The following is a 20,652-nucleotide window of genomic DNA, read 5'->3' on the forward strand; positions in this document are numbered from 1 at the left end:
TAAAGTTTAATTACAATATAGTCCTCAATTTACCCTAGACTCAAATAGAACTTTCTTAAAAATAAGGGTTAAAAATCTTCCCTAATTGCATGGCCCAAAGTGTTTTGAGTTAAATCAGCACTAAAAATCCTTACAAGCGGCTTAGTTTTAGATCTTTTCTTCCCATTTAAAATTCACTCTCTGCTTACCATATTGGTTAATTAAAGTCCTCCTAAGGTCTCTAATGTCAACTAGTTCTTTCCTACCACTGCTAATGTCTCTCCAATCCACTGCATTCTCTATTCCAGTTATTCTCAAACACTGACGTGCATGAGAAAAACTTAAGGTCATTTTAAAATACAAATTCTTGGTCCTCACCACCTCAAATCCTGTTTCAGTATGCCTGTGTTAGGGCCAAAGAAATCTGCATTTTGACAATTTTCCAGACTTGAGAAAGCATCATAACCATAGTACAGAAAAAACAGGGCTGTGCTGCAGACATACACTATTGAGAGTACTATTCTCATGAACTTCCTGCATCTTCAATTTTCTTGCCAGCATCAGTTTCTAAGCCTTCAGACTCCCACCAACTAGATATTTAGCAGTTATATGCATCAAATCGTTTCCAAGAAACTATCACTGATATTAAGTTTGCCATATATATGTATAACCTTACACTGAAGCTGATTAATCTTTTATTTTCTAATACAAACCATTCTCTTCACAGGGCTTGGATTATAAAGCCAAATGACAGAAACTTATTGCATGCAGGCATTTACTGGAATTCTACAGTATGCCAGGGCTTTTACAGAAAAAGACCCCAAAACCCAGGATCTCTATCCTTGAGTCCAAAAGGAGGCAAAAACTTGTAAACACAACACAAAATACAGCAGTGTGATATATGAAGCAATCAAAACCTATATAAAATATAAAAATGATATAAAGAAGGATTAATTATCTCAGGGGAAGAGGTTATGAAAGACTTCATAGATTAAGTCCCTCAACACAGGATCTCTGAATCAGTATTTGCCAGTATTGGCAGTATGGCAATCAGTATTCTAGCAAGAAATGGGAACAAAGGCACGGAGGTTTGAACAGGGTGTGTTTAGCATTGCTGGGGCACGAGGAGTGCATGAATTGTGACAGGAGATAAGGTTTGGAGAGGTAAGCACATTCCAGAAATATATGTGCATGTGTGAGACGTATGTATGTATAAACATTGATATAAATATATCAATGGCTGTATCTGTATATCCAACTGCCAATTCACCATATACACACCCCTCACTCTTTAACCCTCCCAAAACCAAACTCTTGATTTCCACTCCTTAGTTTCTCCATTTCCACAAATGGTAATCCCATTCTTCTAGTCGCTCAGGCCAAAAACCTTACGGTCCTCCTTGAAATCCCTTCTCCCTCATATCCACCTCACAACCTACCAGCACTTCCTGTCATTCTACTTTGCGATGTATCCAGAATCCGACCACTTTCCATTTCCTCTACTGCAGCCACCCAGTCTGAGCCATGAGTACCTCATCCCTGGACTTCTGGAGTGGCTTCCAGTTTATCTCCATCTCCACACAAGAGCCAGAGTGATCCTTTAAAGACACGTCACTCCTGTGTTCATGATCATGTCTCTTCTGCTCAAAATTCTAATGGCTTCCCTTCTCACTCAGTCAAATCCAAATTCCGTAAGAGAGCTCTAAAGACCCACCCCCAGTCCTTTTCTGCTCTTATTTCCTTCCCTTCTCCCTTACTCACTTGCCTCCAGCCTCTTTGGTGTCCTGTGAATATACCAGCATGCTTCCACTTCAAAGCCTTTGCACTTGTTGCTCTGCTTCTTCTGCCTGGACTGTTCTTCCCTAGATATCTATATAACCTGTTCTCTCATTTCATTCAGATTCCTGTCTCACTGCCTCCTTATTAAAAAGGACTTCCTCAACATCTCCATAGAAAATAGAGTCCTTCTGCTTCCCCATATTGTATCACTATCACCTAACTCTATTCTTTCTTATTAACATTCATGATCATCTGACATTATCTATTTATTCATCTCCTACTACTACCACCACAACTAGAATTTTAGCTCCATAAGAACAGAGACTACGTTTTGTTCACTACTCACCTTCACTATCTAGAATAGTGTCTAGCACACAGAAGACATCCAATTAATATTTGCTGAATTGATGATAAATTGAATAAATTTATCATATAGCCCTCATATAGTTGAATAAATATATTCATATAGCCCTCACCAAGTAATTAGAAAGATGACTAGAAGGAGTGTGGAAGACACTTGAGCTGGGCAAAAATGAGAGCAGAGATATCAGTTGAGCCATAACTAAAACCAGATAAGGCAGTGAGAATGAGACAGCTATGAAATTATTTAGATAAAAGCAACAGAATTTATAACTGATTGGATGTGGGAACTTAGGTCAATGAAGGAGGACTATGCCTTCCAGGAATAAAAAAAATGAGCAAGGAGTAAAATCAATTTTAGACATGTTAAAATTGAGGTATTTGAGACAAATTCAGGTTACCAGTGGCTGCTGGATATGCAGATTTGGAACTTAGCAGAAAGATGCCAAGGCTACAGATTTAGATTTAGGATCTATCAGCATATGAATAAGAATTAAAATCAGTGAGATGGGATTATCCAGGGAAAGCATGCAGAATCAAAAAAAACAGGAACAGAACTCTAAGAAACATCAGAAAGAGGAAGAGGATGCAAGAAAATAAATTGAAAAGGACTGGTCTGAGATGTAGCAGACCACAACAGTTCACGCAAAATGGCCTAACGGATTTTCAGGAAAGGAGGACAGGCTAAGGTTGAGGGGAATACGGGTCAAATACAGAATAAAGGTGAAATATGGGTTTGAAATGAGTGACATAGATTTGGCATAAGTGCTGAGGAGAATGAACAGAAATTTTCCTGTTGACCAAATTGGAAACTGACCAAAGACAAAGAGCAAACAGAGCTGCTATGGTTTAAAATGTCTATCAACAGGAGAATGGATAAGCAAAATACAGTATATTTATACAATGGAAGACTACTCAGCAAGAAAAAGCACTACTGATGAACACAAGAACATATTAATGAGTCTTGAAAATAGAGCAAAGAAGGGCAATCTCAACCTGAGCAAAAGAAGAGTTACACAACAAGTACATATTGTATGACTCCACTTGTATGAAGTTCTAGAATAGACAAAGTAATTATTGATACTTTGGAAGGATGTTAAACAGTAGTTCCTTCCAGAGGATGGTATAGACAAGGATTAACCATCAAGGAGCATGAGAGCATGAGGTAATGGTAATGATGATGTTCTACATCTTTCTGAGGATTTGGCTTACTCAGGTGCAGGCACTTGTCAAAACTCAGATATCTTTAGATTTGTGCATTTCCTTGTAAAGCTTTAAACTGAAAGAAAAAACTGTAGACAAATGTTGAATTCTAGTTAGTGAAAGACCTGATAAAATATTTGTGAGGGCAATAACTGTTGTCTCTAATTTACTTTGAAATACAAAGAATAAGGTAGATTAATGGATCAATAGAGGGATGGACAAATGTGAAAAGCAAACATAATAAAACAATGGTAGAGATCTGGGTGGTAGTTAAAAAAAAAGTTGCTATGGTTTAAATCATTAAATATGCAGCATAATTAATTTGTAAGAAATTAGTTGAGCTGGAGATCTGAACAAGTACAGTGGAAGGAATGAGTTGAAACTGCTAGCAAAAGTATTACTTTATGTGATGGACCACAAAGCTTAACCTAAGTAAGAAAATAAATAAGATCAAGAAGGGAGCTAGCTATAAGGGGCGGGAGGGGGGAACCAAAAAGTCTGGGGGTGTCCATGAAGTTGAAAAACAGGTACAGTAGGAACAAGGATATGAGAGATGTGGAAGAATGAAATGTTATTATGAAAGACTGCTTTGCCAGAATTTAAGAGTTAGACAATCCCAGGCAATACTGAGGACATAAAACAGATTTAACCCTATCAAAACAACTAAACATAGATCATAATGACACTTCTATACTTGTATATAACCTATTAAAATAAAAAGACCACTAAACAATAGGAGTTAGATACAAAAAACATAAAATAGGGTTCCTGCCCAGGTAATTCATGACTGTTGTTATAAGTACCAAGAAATTTACAAACTTCTGAAAGCAGGACTATAAATATTACCAGGTTTTGGGGAGAAAGTGGATGAAGGGTTTGATGGGGTAGATAAGAGAGTGTGTTAAGTAGGTGGGAAATAGAGCAGACAAATATGAGAAAGCAAAATGCCAGTGAACTGACTACAAGTAACTAATACATGTTTTATTAAGTTATTCCATCTGTCAAATGAGAGTAACAACACCTGCCTTTCATCTGTCTCCAAGGGCTACTGTCATATGATAAACAAATTAATTTTAAACATGAAGGAGAAAAAAGTGTTCTGTGCAGCACTGCCCATAATAGCAAAAACCTAGAAGTAACTTAAATGACCATCAGTAGGAGATGGCTAAATAACTATAGGATGGTAATACAATTGGCCATTATATAGCAACTAAGAGGAATGAACCAGAGTTACAGATATAAACACAGATACATGTAAAAAAAATTTAATGTTGTTTATGGATATGTATATATGTAGTAAGAGTATAAAAACAAAGATAGGAATGATTAACAACAAATTCAACATAATGATTATTTCATCTCTGGGGAGAAAAGAAGGAAATGAAATCAAGATGGGTACTAAGAAAGGAAACTTCAACTCTATCTGTACTGTTTTATTTCTTAAAAAAAGAAATCTGGGGACTTCCCTGGCAGTCTAGTGGTTAGGACTCGGTGCTCTCACTGACAGGGCCCTGGGTTCAATCCCTGGTTGGGGATCTAAGATCCCAAAAGTCATGTGGCTCAGCCAAAAAAAAAAAAGAAAATCTGAAACAAACATTGCAAAATAGTAAGACTGGATAAAGCTAGGTAAGAAGAGTTATATAAGTGTTCATCTTATTCTTTACCCTTGAAACTTTAAGAATACAAAAGGCACAACATTATTATACAAGAAATACAGTATTACTACTGTATATGTTATTACTAATAATAATGTTCTCTCGTACAAATCTATAACACTGTCTGGTAAATATCCTCAAACCTTTAGGAAATGCTTACAATCTATATATTGGAAGTGATTTGAAAAGTATCTGACATTTTCTGGGTCTGGGTATATTAATACATGACAAAAATGGAACTGACAGGACTACTGTAGTCATTAACACATTTAAATCATAAAGATATTTGAGTCCCATTAAAATCATTAATAATGAGGTAACAAATGATTATGTTCTCTATATTTTCTAATTTTTTAATAAATGACATTACTTTTATAACCAGAAAAAATCTGTAAGGGAGAGAAATCAACATCTTGACTATGTTTTTCTTAATTTGATTATTTAAAAAATTTCTTCATAGAAAATTTTTCTTTTCCCACCTTTTTCATTTAGCGCTTCCAAATTCCTAAGGAAATGAACAGCTCTGAGGCCATGAAACTGCTGTTCACAATTATGACTAATATACACACTTCAAAAAAGTTCTTAAAAACTGATGAACTAGAAGACAAATAATTTTAAATACACTGCAACATAAGTAATGGTCCATGAAAATCTATGATTTTCGCACCTACTGCATTCCATATCTTCAGGCCAAGGAACACCAAACATCTCCATGAGCTTCGAACACTCACTGTAAGCCCGCTGACAGAGCCTACGGCAGGGAAGTGTGACGCGTCCATATTCCATACAAATAGGAGCGTAGAGTGCACAAAGAAATGGCCGGAAATCCCGAGAACAATCCAAATTCACCATAGGGTGGAATGGCTAGGAGAAAGTTAAAATCAAATCATTAGATAAAGAGTTGCATACAAGTTAAAGTTTTCTACATATAATACGGCAATATTCTTTTTTTTAAAATCTGTTTTAAAAGATTTCTGAAGGCAATTAAAATTTTCTAAAGGGGAGTTTTTGTTTTTTCAACAAAACCCTCTTAGCCCTATCCCTGGAGATTCTGATTTGGTTAAGTATGAGGTGTATCCCAGAATCTACACATATTTTAATTGTTACAGGTGATATTAATGAAAAAGCCTAGCTGAGAACCATTAACAACAATATGATCCATTTTACATAGAAAAAATCCACAAAAGATATGTGTCAAACGCTCAGAAGTGTGATTAGTGCTTGGTGATAGGATTACAAGAGATTTAAATTTTCTTCATTTTATGTATTTCTATTTCTATATTTTCTTCAATTAACATGTATCAATAGGAGAGAGAGGACAAGAAGTGAAAGGAAAGGGTGGGGGAGGAAGAGAAGTAGTTATACACAGTAGTACATATTTTGAGGGTGGGAGGTAGGTAAGAGATCTCACTTTGGTCTTACATTTTCTTTTTCTTTGTACATTAAAAAAATTCTTTTTAAAAAACGGGAGTTCTTTCAACTCTGAAATCACATGATATAAACAGACCTCACAATGTTAAGCTGATATTAAGGAAACAAAAAGAAAAAACAGTGGCCCCAAACATAAAACCATACTAAAATCATCATTATAACCATAGGAATAGATCAATTTTCCCAAGAAATGTGCATCTAGGCTTTTGACTACCAAATATCTTTTCCACTTGTTTATACAACAGTTTCAGAGTCACTGCTGATTTTGAACTGATAACAGATGTTCTCACCACCAGGCCTTTCCATTAAGACTCAATCAACTTATTTCTACATCGATATAAAACACTTTCCAGAGTCCTTCTACACACAACACAGTCAGAAAACCAAGCCTCTTAAAGAAACTGGTGTCAAAGAAGTTAACTATAATGGATGTGATAACTGATATATAACAATAAACTATATGTGACTATCACTTCCAAGTATAAAGAGGTAATTTGTGTTAAATCAATGTTTCCATCAAGAACAACTTCAAAATACAGGAAAGAAAGTTTTAAAAATACCTTTTTAAAGCTATCAGAGAAGTAGTGAAGGAAAAGAACTAGACAGACCAAGAATCTAGAGAGCTTGGAAGCATGGAGTGGTGGCCTGATAAGTGCAGCCACTCTTCCAAGGAGGTATCTGTTGAATCTGGGTATAAGGCAGGAAGCTGAGAATCAAGCCTAGGTTGGTGCTAGAGAACCAAGAAACCAGCAGAGCTCTGGTAGTCTTGCAAGACTAGAAACAATACATATATATGTATAACTGAATCACTTTGCTATACACCTGAAACTAACAAACATTGTTAATCAACTATGCTCCAATTTAAAAAAAAAAAAGACTACAGACAAAATTAGAAACAAAAGGAACAAAGGGGTGAAAAGGGGAAGTACCTAGAATTGGACCTGACAAAGAGCCAGTTTTCCCTTCAAGATATTTGAAAATTCTGAAGCTACACAGGGAAGGAGGCTAGGAAGCTAAGAAGAAAGCCTCTGAAAAGCAGAGTGGAGATTTTGGAAGTTTTATCAGTATGAGGAAACACGAATTAGAGGTTCAAGTCTTACCAGGGGAAGTGGGAAATGAACATACCACACTCTCAGCTGGAAGCCCCTGAGTGACTACACTTCAGTAGCAGGGGCAAATGACAGGGAGGCAGAGACCTATGAAAAATGAAACCCAGCCTCAACTCAGCTCAGTCCCTCACTGAATTAAGGTGATCAGACCCATTTATCTGCTAAGCAGAAGAAAGGGTGAGCTTTCTCTGGAGTAGTAATATAACATCATGTAGAACCTCACCAATATTTTGTAATGTCTACTACTCAATAAAAAATACTAGGCATTCCAAGAGACAGGACCGTATGACTGAAATACAAAAGAAAAATTTACAGTGTTTTGGTAATCCCAGCTATTGGACTTAGTAGACAAGACTGTATATAAGAAATATGTTCAAGAAAATAAAAGATGAAGAATTCCAGAAAATTGGAATCTATCATAAGAGGAACCAAAGAGAAATTCTATAAGTGAAATACATAAATTCTGAAATTAAGAACTTATTAGATATGTCAGAAGATAGAACTGGCAGAATGGCAACTGATAGAATGGCAGAACAAGGCAATAGGAAATATCCAAACAGAAGCACACAGATCAAAAAATTCTGAAAAATACAGAAAAGAGCATAACAGACATGTAAAACACATGAAAAAAATCTAAAATATGCATAACTGAAACCTCAAAAGAGGAAAGAGGGAATGAGCAGAGGCAATACATAAAAAGATGATGGCCAAGGATTTGTCAAAACTGATTAAAGATAACCCACAGATTCAAAAAGTTCTGCAAATCCCCAGAAGAATAATATAATTAAAAAAACACACCTAAGCATATCTCATTTAAATTGCTGAAAACCAAAGAAAAACACCTTAAAACACCTTAAAAGCAGCCAGTGGAAAAAAAGACACCTTACCTTCAACAGAACAACTGTTGTTGGACTTTCGAATACTATAAAACAACTTAAAGAGCTGAGAGAAAACAACTGCTCACCATAACTCTATGGCCAGCAAAAATACCCTTTATAAATGAAGGCAAAGTAAAGACATTTTTCAGACAGACAAAAAACTGAGAGAACTAGTCACTAGCAAACCTGCACTAGAAGACAAAAGAAAAATAATCTAAGATGAAAATTCAAAAGGAATTAAAAGCAACAAAAGAGGTGAATATGTGGGAAAATATAAATATTCTCTGTATAAACAAAAAATAATGGGGGCTTCCCTGGTGGCACAGTGGTTAAGAATCCACCTGCCAATGTAGGGGACATGGGTTCGAGCCCTGGTCCAGGAAGATCCCACATGCTGCGGAGCAACTAAACCCATGAGCCACAACTGCTGAGCCTGCGCTCTAGAGTCTGCAAGCCACAACTACTGAAGCCTGTGAGCCTGTGCTCTGCAACAAGAGAAGCCACTGCAATGAGAAGCCTGTGCACCGTAACGAAGAATGGTCCCTGCTCACTGCAACTAGAAAAACCCCACGTGCAGCAACAAAGACCCAATGCAGCCAAAAATAAATAAATAAAATAAATAAATTTTTTAAAAACCCTATGCAGAGACAAAAATATGAAAAGTTTAAAAAACAAACAAACAAAAATAATGTCTTAAAATACACACAAAATACATGTAAATTAATATGTGTAATAATAAAATGATAAAGATGGGGGTCAGAGGAACACTAATGGGAGAGTGATCAAAGTTATTATTTTTACTAGAATATTATAAGTCAAGGGTACATATAATTCCTAGGGTAAGCAATAAAAGAATACACAACTAACAAGGTAATAAAGAGAGAAATAGAACAATACAAAAGAAGTCAAGACAGCAGAGAAAAAAGAATACAGAACAGTTTGGAAAAATTGAAATCAAGTAATAAGATAGTAGATATTAACCCAAGTACATCACTAAATATAAGCATTATATATAAATGGCCTAAAGACAATGTAAAAGAGTAAAGTTGCTGGACGAGGTACAAATAAAAACAAAACAAAAAACCCCTACGCCGTTTACAAAGACACGTTTTTCAATATAAGGACAGAGATAGGTTAAAACTAAAAAGACGGCAAACAATAAACAATGAAAGAACCAGCCAAAAACAAGACTACACTTTATGACAAGGAGTGTTCTCAGAGATAAAGAAGGTCATTTCTTAAAGACAAAAGAATCAATTCACCATGACTAAAAAGTAAATCTAAACATATATGTACCACTTAACACAGCTTTAAATTATTTTAATAAAAAAACAGAAGTAAAATGGGACATACACAAATCCACAATCAGAGTGAGTTTGATACACTTCTCTCAATAAGAAGAGAGAGACAAAAATTCTATGAGAAAACAGAAAATCTAAACAAGTCAATTACAAACTTGACCTAAACAACATATTTATAATCATGGCACCCAACAATGAGTGGAACCTATTTAACATACACATGGAATCTTTACCAAAACGGGCCATATTGTAAGTCCTAAAATAAGCCACAAAAAACTTCTTAGTACTAAAACCAGACTGTTCCATGACTAAAATTGAATTAAGGTAGATATCAATTACAAAAAGAACCCTAGAAAATACTCAACTGTTTGGCTGTTTGGAAATTAGACAAAAAAACTTCTAAATAACCCATAATCAACAAAGGAAATCATAATTGAAATTTAAATTGTATATAATTATATATTATATGTATTACATTTTAATGTTTATATATATGTATAATCTACATTTAGAATTAAGTAGTAAAGACAATAAATAAAATGTCAGCAAAAGCTATACTCAGAGGAAATTTATAACCTGATATGCATATGTCAGAAAATAAGAAAGCCTGAAAAACAATCAATGGTAAGCTCCATCTCAAGAAGCTGGAAAAAGAATGGCCAATCAAACCTAGAGAAAGCAGAAAAAAGGCAATAATTAGTAAAAGAGGAAAAAACCCACAAATTACCAATATTAGGAATGAAGGACAGAAAATTACTAGAAATATAATGAGGATACTATAAATAATAAATTCGACATGTTAGGATGAAATGAACTAATTCCTTGGAAAAAGATCACAATTTACCAAAAATCATAAAAGAAATATAAAATCTAGTTTTCTATCCACATTTATGAAGAAATTTAAGCCACCATTAGAAACTATCTCCCCAAAAAAACTCCAAGCCAAGATGGTTTCACTAGAAAAAATTTATCAAACGTTTAAGGAAGAAGTTACAGCAATCATATACAAACTCTTCCCCAAAAAAAGGAAACTTTCTCAACTCACCTCACACCTCACAAAACCAGCATAATTTTTATAACAAAACCCAACAGGGACTATATAAGAAAGGAAAATCACATTTCATGACCATAGGTGTAAAAATCATAACCCAAATTAGTAAATTAATCCAGAACAATATAAAAGAGAATAATATATCACACCAAATAAAGTTTTGTTCCAAGGATACAATGCTGGTTAACATTTGAAAAATCAGTTAATGCAATTAATGGCATTCACAGAAAAAGGGCAAGAAATCACACAATCTATTCAACAGAGGCAATAAAAGCATCTGATGAAATCCAACACCCATTTATTATGAAAACTCTTAACAGACTAAGAAGGGAATTTCCTCAATCCTATAGAAAGCATATACATCAAACCACAGCAAACCTCATACTTTGTAGTAAATGACTGAAAGCGTCCCCTGAGATCAAAGATGAGGCAAAAGTACCTGTTATCACCACCCTATTAAACACTGTATTGGAAGTCCTCGCTAGGGCATCAAGAAGAAATAAAACGTAAAGGATTAGAAGGAAAGAAATACAGAGTGCAGTTCTCCTGGGTTCACTTACCTTGCTGTTCTCCACCCAGGAGCCCCTTCCTAATAAAGTCTCTTGCTTTGTCAGGGAAAAAAAAGAAAGAAGGAAAGAAAGAAGAAATAAAAGGTATATGAACTGGGAAGAAACTGTCATTATTCACAGATAACATGTGCTCCAGTTACCAAATTTGTATCTCTCAGTTCCAAACTCACCCTTCAACACATGCTCTGTGATAATGAATGGGATTCCTTTCATCATTTCTTTTTTACAGTGAGCATGATTTTAAACTGTCTCAATAGAGTGTTGGAGAAATACTGCAGGATGAAGGGGGCTTCTCTTGTTGGTTGGGGCTGCTGCATAGTCAGCAGTGTAAATGTGAGGAAATCTATGCCCATGTGCCTAGAACGATCCCTCATCAACCTCACAGTCCCAGCCCAGCCTAGTAAACACCTTCCTGTAGCCCTCCCAAAATAGACACTGTAGGCTCAAGGCCTCCTGCCTGCAGCAGTGCCCTGACTCTCTATTTACCCAATACTTGCCTATGCCCCTGAAGGGTTGCGTCCTGCTTGCCTGGTAACTGTGGACCAGCTCTGGCCCAAGCAACCCTGTGATGTTCTCTGCTACCTAGTGAGCTGTAACTATATCCTGTACAACTAAGGTCTTAGCCTTGGGGTGGGGGCCCCTTCTAAGATTGTCCCTCAGCCCTAGAGAACCCTGTAGAGCTCTCTATATATCTTATAATTATTCTTCTTTAATAGTTTATTAATTCTTCATATTACACTTCCCTTGTTTAAATCACTGAGTGGTTCTGTCTCCTAATTGAACCAGACTAACAAAACATGGTTGTTACAAAGAAAATCTAAAGTAATCTATAAACCATCAAATAAATAAATTTAGAGTCACTGGATACAAAGTCAATATAGAAAAAAAAAATCAACTGTATTTCTACAGTTGATAGAAATACAACTGTAGTTAACACATTAAAAATAAACTTCGAAAAAAGCCAAAAGAGGAAATTAAAAAACAATTCCATTTATAAGAGCATTAAAAAGAATAAATACTTAGGAATAAATTTAACCAATGTGATGCAAAACAGAAAACTACAAAATACTGTTGAAAGAAATCAAAGAAGACCTAATAAACATAAAAACTTCCCATATTCATGGATTGGAAGACTTAGTGTTGTTAAAATGGCAATACTCCATAAACTGATCTACAGATTCAATGTAGTCCCTTCAAAACTCCCAATGGCCTTTTTTTGCCAAAATGGAGAAGCGGATCCTGAAATTCATATGGAATGCAAGAAACTCCGAACAGTCAAAACAAACTTGAAAATAAAGAACAAAACGTTCCCACTTTAAAACTTATTACAAAGATATAGTAACCAAAACAGTATGGTACTAGCATAATGCTAGACATACAGACCAATGGAATACAACTGGGAATCCAGAAATAAACCTTCACATGTGTGTCAATTAATTTTCACAAAGGTACCAAGACCACTCAATGGGGGGAAAATAGTCTCTTCAACAAATGGTGCTGAGACAACTGAGTATTCACATGCATAAGAATAAAATTGGCTGATTGCCTCACACCACATCCAAATTAACTCAAAATGGATCAAAGGCCTAAATGTAAGAGCAAAATCTATGAAACCTGTAGAAGAAAGCATAAGGGTAAATCTTCATGACCTTGGATTTGTCAATGGTTTCTTAAACACCAAAAACACAAGCACAAAAGAAAAAATAAATTGGACTTCATCAAAATTAAAACCTCTTGTGTATTAAAGGACACTATCAGAAGGAGAGTGAACAAGACAATCCACACAGTGAAAAATATTTGCAAATCATATCTGATAAGGGTCTAGTGTCCAGAATACAAAAAGAATTCCTGTAACTCAACAAAAAAAAAAACAAACCAATTTTTTAGATGGGCAAAAACACTTGAACAAACATTTCTCCAAAGGAGTCATGCAATGACCAAATAAGCACATGAAAAGATGATCAATGTCATTAGTCATTAGGAAATGCAAATCAAAACCACAATGAGATACAACATCACACCCACAACCCCATCTAAAAAACAGAAAATACCCAGTGTTAGTAAGAAATCAGAACCCCCATACATTTGCTGATGGGAATGTAAAATAAGGCAACCACTAGAGAAAACAGTTTGGTGATTCCTCAAGAAGTTAAACATAAAATTACCACATGATCCAGCAATTCCACTCCTAGGAATATATCCAAAATAATTTAAAATCATGTTCAAGCAAAAATTTGTATATGAATGTTCATATCAGAGTAGCATTATTCATAATAACCAAAAAGAGCAAAATAAACCAAAAGCAAAGGGAAGGAAATAATAAAGAAGAGAAATCAATGACACTGAAAACAAAGAAGGGCAATAGGAAAAAAAAAAAAATCACTCAACCCAAGAGATGGTTCTTTGAAAATATCAGTAAAACTGATAGGCTTCTATTAACAATGATTAAAAAAAGAATGAGAGAAAGGAACACAACTTACCAATATCAAGAATGAAAGAGGATATCACTAGAGACTGCCGACATTAAAAATACAATAAGGAATATTACAAACAACTCTATGCACGTAAACTAGACAATTTAGATGAAGTGGACCAATTCCTCAGAAGCCAGACTACCAAAACTCACCCTAGATGAAACTGATAATCTGAATGGTCTTCTAACTATTCAAGAAATTGAATCTGTAGTTTAAAACCTCCTAAAAAAGATATCCAGGCCAGATGGGTTCACTGGTAAAATCTAACTAACAATTTTAAAAGAATACCAATTCTACACAATCTCTCCCAGAAAATAGCAGAGAACTAATCCCAACAAATTCTATGAAGTCAGGATTACTTAATATTAAAGCCAAAGATAATACAAAGGAAGAAAACTACAGACCAATACCCCCAGTGAACAAAATGCAAAATTCCTTAACAAAATAGTAGCAAATCAAGTCCAAAAATATATTAAAAGCATTATATACCACAACCTAGTACGGTTTGCTCCAGAAATCCAAAGCTGGTTCCATATTCAAAAAATCAATCAATGTAATCCACCAAATCAACAGGCTAATAACAAAGAAAAAAATCACATGATCATACCAAATGATGCAGAAAAAGCATTCATGATTTTCAAAAGTTTCCAGCAAAGTACATACAGAAAGTAACTGCCTCAACTTGATAAAGTACATATACAAAAACCCTACAGTTAACATCATACTTTGTGGTGAAACACTGGATTCCTACCTTTAAGATTGGAAACAAGGGAAGAATGCCTGCTCTCACCACCCTTACTTAGCATAGTACTAGAGGTCCTATCAGCACAATAAAACAAGAAACAGAAATAAAAAGTGTAAAGATTGGAAAAAGAAAACTGTCCCTATTTGCAGATGACATTAATGTCTACATAGAACATCTCAAGGAATCTCAAAAAACACTTTTAAATTAGTTTAAAAAAAAAGAAGAAAAAATGTATTCATCCTAGAATTAATAAGTTCAGCAAGGTTGCAGAATACAAGAAAAACATACCAAAAAGTTGTATTTCTATATACAATTGCATTTTTATATATAATGAGCATGTAGAAACTAAGTTAAAACAATATATTTATAATCACATTTATTTTTAAAGAAAGAAACACCTGGGTATATGTCCAACAAGACATGTATAGGGCTTGTATGCTGAAAACTATAAAATGCTGATGAAATCAAGGAAGATACAAATAAATGGACAGATATACAGTTATACTGGTTTGCTAGGGCTGCTGCAACAAAGTCCCACAAACTGTGTGGCTTAAACAACAGAAATTCATTGTCTCACATTTATGGAAGCTAAAGTCTGAGATCAAGGTGTTGGCAGAGCCATGCTCCCTCTAAAGGTGCTAGGGAAGGATCTGTTCCAGGTATCTCTCCTAGCTTCTAGAAGTTCCTTGGCTTGTGGCAGCATAAATCCGATCTTCACACAGCATTCCCCCTGTGCCTCTTCACATATCTTCCCTCTATGTGTGCCTGTGTCCAAAATTCCCTTTTATAAGGACACCAGTCATACTGGAGTAGAAGTACCTCAGTACTCCACTACTCCAGACCCTATTTCCAAACAAGGTCACATTCTGAGGTACTGGGGGTTAGGGCTTATTAGGGGGACTCAAGTCAATCCATAACAACACTGTTCATAGACTAGAGATTCAACATGTAGGGTGTCAATCTTCTCCCAAATGATCCCTAGACTTAATGAAATTTCTGTCAAAAGCCAGCATGCTTTTAGGAGCTAAAGACAAGCTTATTCTAAAATTTATATTAAAAAAACAAAAGAAGTAGAATAACTGAAACAATTTTGAAAAAGAAAGTGGGAAAAATCATGCTCTCCAATTTTAAGACTTACTATATAGCTAACAGTAATCAAGACACTGTGGTATTGGTGGTAAAATAGAAACAAAGATAAAATAGGACACAATACAGAACACAGATATAAATCCACACAAGAATAACCAACTCATTTTTCACAAAGAAGCAAAAGCAATTCAATGGTGGAAGGATAGTCCGTTCAACAAATATCCACTAGCTAAAGCTAGCAAAGAGCTGGAAAAAACTCAGTATCTGTCAATGGATGATTAAACAAATTGCAGAACATCTATATAATGGAATACTACTAAGCAACTGAAAACAATGACTACTGATACATGCAACAACTTGGATGGATCTCAAGGGTATTATGCTAAATTTAAAAAAGCCAATCTCAAAAGATTATATATACTGTATGATTCTATTTATATAAATTCTTGAACTGACAAAATTATAGGGCTAGAGAACAAATTAGTGGTTACTTGGAAATAGGAAACGGGGGAGGGAGAAAGGAAGCACAAGGGAGTTCCTCGGTGGCACTAAAACAGTTCTGTATCTTAACCAAAGTGATGGCTACACGAATTTATACGTGTGATAGAACTGCAAAGACAATATACACACACGTACATGTGCATTCACAGACACAAAAATGACTACATGTAAAAACGGGTGAAATATGATAAGGGCTATAGATTGTACCAATGTTAACTTCCAGGTTTTGATACTGTATAATAGTTACATAAGATAGGAAGACTGGGGGAAAACTAGGTACAGTACAAAGAATCTCTCTGCACTATTTTGATGTATGTACATACATCATACATATATGCATATGTATGCCTTAAGTGAGTCTCAAACTTGCGTGGTCCTCAGCAATGCATACAATACCAACTAATCCAATATCGTGATGTTACTATGTTAGTAAAACCTCCATTTGTGAGCCCCATCATGAATTATAAAATTGACTTGACTATTTTGTGCTGCTTGCACTGAGTCTAAAGCTATAAGTTTATGCTTCTGCCACTTGTTAGCTGTAAGTACCTTGTGCTGTATCTCAGCTAGCATTTACTGACACTTACTACAGGCTAGGCAGTGTTGTAAGTGCCTCACACATCTTATTTAATCTTCTCAACAATCCCATAAGGTAGGTACTATCATTAGTCATCCCATTTTATAATACACTTGAAAAACAATGAGACACAGAAAGTTAAGTAGCTTGCCCAAGATCACATAACTACAAAGACAGTCCCAAGAGTTAAACCTCTGCATTCTTATCCAGAGGCCTTGAGCTTAACCAATTTGTTCTATGTAACCTCTGTAAATTTCACGTTTTTCCTCTGTAAAATGGTCTTATTACATATAAATAAGAATAGGGACTTCCTTGGTGGTGCAGTGGTTAAGAATCCGTCTGCCAATGCAGGGGACACGGGTTCGAGCCCTGGTCTGGGAAGATCCCACATGCCGCGGAGCAACTAAGCCCGTGTGCCACTGAGCCTGTGCTCTACAGCCCACAAGCCACAACTACAGAGCCTCAGTGCCACAACTACTGAAGCCCGCGCGCCTAGAGCCCGTGCTCTGCAACAGAGAAGCCACCGCAATGAGAAGCCCGTGCACCACAACGAAGACTAGCCCCTGCTCACCGCAACTACAGGAAGCCCGCATGCAGTAACAAAGACCCAATGCAGCCAAAAATTTTTAAAGATTAAATTAAATTTAAAAATAGAGTACAGGGCTTCGCTGGTGGCGCAGTGGTTGAGAGTCTGCCTGCCAATGCAGGGGACACGGGTTCATGCCTCGGTCCGGGAAGATCCCACAGGCCGCGGAGTGGCTGGGCCCGTGAGCCATGGCCGCTGAGCCTGCGCGTCCGGAGCCTGTGCTCCGCAAGGGGAGAGGCCACAACAGTGAGAGGCCCGTATACCGCAAAAAAAAAAAGAGTACAGAACCCAGTAAAAGACATTTTAAAAGGAGATTAGGAAAGAGTTGCAAATTAATAAAGCCACAGAAGGCCTATTTGATGGGCATGAGGAACCCTGCTGATTTCCCATTCTCAACTCCCAAGTGAGAAAGTCAATTGTCAATTGGAATGGTGTTTTTAAAAAGCAAAACAAAACATGCATGAATCTCTAAATCACTATGCTGGGTGAAAGAAACCAGACATAAGAAAGTAGATACTATATTAATTACATTTATATAAAACTCAGAAAATGAAAACTAATCCATAATGACAGAAAGCAGATCAGTGGTTGCTTGGAACAGGGAGCCCACTCAGGGAGGTGGACTACAAAGGGACATGAGGAAGCTTTTGAGGTGATGGAAATGTTTTATATCTTGATAGTGGTGATGGTTTCATGGATGTATACATCTTGTCAAAACTCATCAAATTGAACACTTTAAATGGGTGCAATTTATTGTACACAAATTACACCTCAATAAAGCTGTTATATAAAAACAAAAAAAATTAATATTTTTCAAATAAGCAAACTGCCTTGATTTTAACCCTAACAATTTTTTTTTTTTTTTTTTTTTTTTTTTTTTTTATGCGTTACGCGGGCCTCTCACTGTTGTGGCCTCTCCCGTTGCGGAGGACAGGCTCCGGACGCGCAGGCTCAGCGGCCATGGCTCACGGGCCCAGCCGCTCCGCGGCATGTGGGATCTTCCCAGACCGGGGCACGAACCCGTGTCCCCTGCATCGGCAGGCGGACTCTCAACCACTGCGCCACCAGGGAAGCCCTAACCCTAACAATTTTTAACCTCAGCAAAATCAAAATTAAATGAGCTAGGCTGAATACTGCAAAGTTGAGAATATGTTAGGATAAGGAATACTATCAAAGCTCTATAAAGGAGAAAAAAGGAACTTTAGCTGATTAAATTTTTAAAAGATTCTTACTGAGTACTCCCCTAAGCAGTAATACTTTTATTCACTAAATTAAGACCAGGGTATACAAAGTTTACAAACTGAAAAGTAACTTTCTAAAATTAAATTTCTGCTTTCTTCAACAAAGGTGTAAGACATGGAACCTTCTATTCTTTGTTCAGATTCAAATCAACCAAGCCTTTGTGCTCTCATTCTCTTTCTTCTTTGAAATTTCCATTCCTGTTACCATAGGAACCTTCTAGCTGACAAGCCCTCAAGCATAGCAACAGCCTAAGCTTAGCAAGGAGTGTGAAAAGGGGACAGAGTCAAAGGCCAAAATTTGACTCAAGAGAATCAGAATTCCAATCTTTGTCACTCTACAAAGGGTCTGATAACCATAGAAACTGTATCCTACTAGGTTTGGGAATATTATGACTAAATTCATTAAATGTGAAACCAAATGTGGAATGGCACTGAAAATTCAAAAATGGTATTCATTCTATTTCAGATCCAAATTAGAGTGAGAAATTATTAAAAAACAACTTTTTAGAATAATTTTAAGTGATTAAAAATAAGACCTTTTAAAAACTTTTTTGTAACAATAAAATTCCTAATGAGAAAAGGTCTAAAACTTTAAGAATTATACTTTATATATACATACTAAAAAAATTCTAGGTTTGCAATAAAATACCTTTAATCCCACAGATTTGCTTTTCTTTTACAAATCTTACTTTTTAAAAATGTCTTATGACAGCATATTAAATACTTTCCAATATTCTTTCAGTGCACTGGTTTGCAGAAAGATGACATTATCACAGGCGTATATTTATCTTCTTAAGTCAAAGGGGAGTTTCCAGAGCTGCCCATAAAATTTGACTTTTCTTCAGGAAGTAAACTTTTTTCAAATATCATGAACAGTTGTAAATTATGGTCTGTCTCAAAAGATAAAACTTCACGGGCTTCCCTGGTGGCGCAGTGGTTGGGAGTCCGCCTACCGATGCAGGGGATGTGGGTTCGTGCCCTGGTCCGGGAAGATCCCACATGCCGCGGAGCGGCTGGGCCCGTGAGCCATGGCCGCTGGGCCTGCGAGTCCGGAGCCTGTGCTCCTCAAGGGGAGAGGCCACAACAGTGAGAGGCCCGAGTACCGCAAAAAAAAAAAAAAAAAAAAAAAAGATAAAACTTCACAAACCAAATTCCATCACACTTAGTAATTTAATTTAAAGTAAGTATTTTTAAGGCATTCCTTTAAAGTGATTTGTCACACAAGAAAATCAATCAAAATTTTAAAAGCTATTTTTTTCCTATAGTCAGAAATAACTAAATGCAATTAACTCTCCACTACTTGTGTGTACATTTTTCAATTTAGAAGTTTCTTAATTCCTGGTTGGTTTCCCTGTCACACAATAGGCTTCTCAATCCAATTCACTAGATTGTTGTTTGCTTAGGGAAAACCACCTTATTAATATTAACCTAAACAAACGATAATAAGAGAGGTAAATCTGCTGGATAATGCATATATTCTAAAGATATAAGCAATGAATTTCAAGAATAAACATAATCAAAGAAATTTCATTTCCTAAGAAGCCTATCCACAAAATGTTAATTATTGGTAGAAAGGGGTATATTATTCTCTTAAAAACAAACAGAAAATCCACCTGTCTTTCAAGGTTAATGCAAATATGATCTGCAGCTATCTGTAGCTACATATGATCCTTCTCTCTTTTGAATCTTCTTAGCACTTTATGCCTATTTATGGCATTTACCAAGTTCTTCCTTAAGTTTCAGTCATTCAATCAAAATACACTTAATAAATACTAAGTCTTAGACACTGCAACTGGGAGGTAGACAAAAAAGGACAGCTGAGATTTTTAAAAATAAAGTTTCTGTACTAATTTTACTATTTTGAAAACACAATGTGTTTCTTACAGAAAAATCAGAAAATACTGATACAAACATTAAATGAAAAACATAGAAAACACAAATAAATTGTGCTAATTCAGGAACAATCACTGTTGGCCTTGGCAAAAATCTCTCCAGATCACTTACTCTACATGAACATGCTTTTTTTTCTTCAACAAAAACAGGATGATACTACACGAAATGTTTTATTATCCACTCCTTTTTTTTCTACTTATTAATTGCATCAAGTACAACCATTAGAATATG

General features: G+C 35.7%; 1 protein-coding gene across 3 annotated transcripts in view; it reads right to left on the minus strand.

Moving 5' to 3' along the window:
- The window catches only part of FZD3 (frizzled class receptor 3), an 89,266-nt gene that overhangs the window by 53,854 nt on the left and 14,760 nt on the right, over window positions 1–20,652 (minus strand). For 2 of the 3 annotated variants that reach the window (XM_065878841.1, XM_065878842.1), the window contains one exon: window positions 5,644–5,840. In XM_065878841.1, the coding sequence (XP_065734913.1) occupies window positions 5,644–5,840 (197 nt within the window). The remainder of the gene's footprint in view (window positions 1–5,643; window positions 5,841–20,652) is intronic. The other variant, XM_065878843.1, reaches the window with a different exon arrangement.

The sequence above is a fragment of the Phocoena phocoena genome, chromosome 6 (genome assembly GCF_963924675.1).
Source record: "Phocoena phocoena chromosome 6, mPhoPho1.1, whole genome shotgun sequence".
Lineage (NCBI taxonomy): Eukaryota > Metazoa > Chordata > Mammalia > Artiodactyla > Phocoenidae > Phocoena > Phocoena phocoena.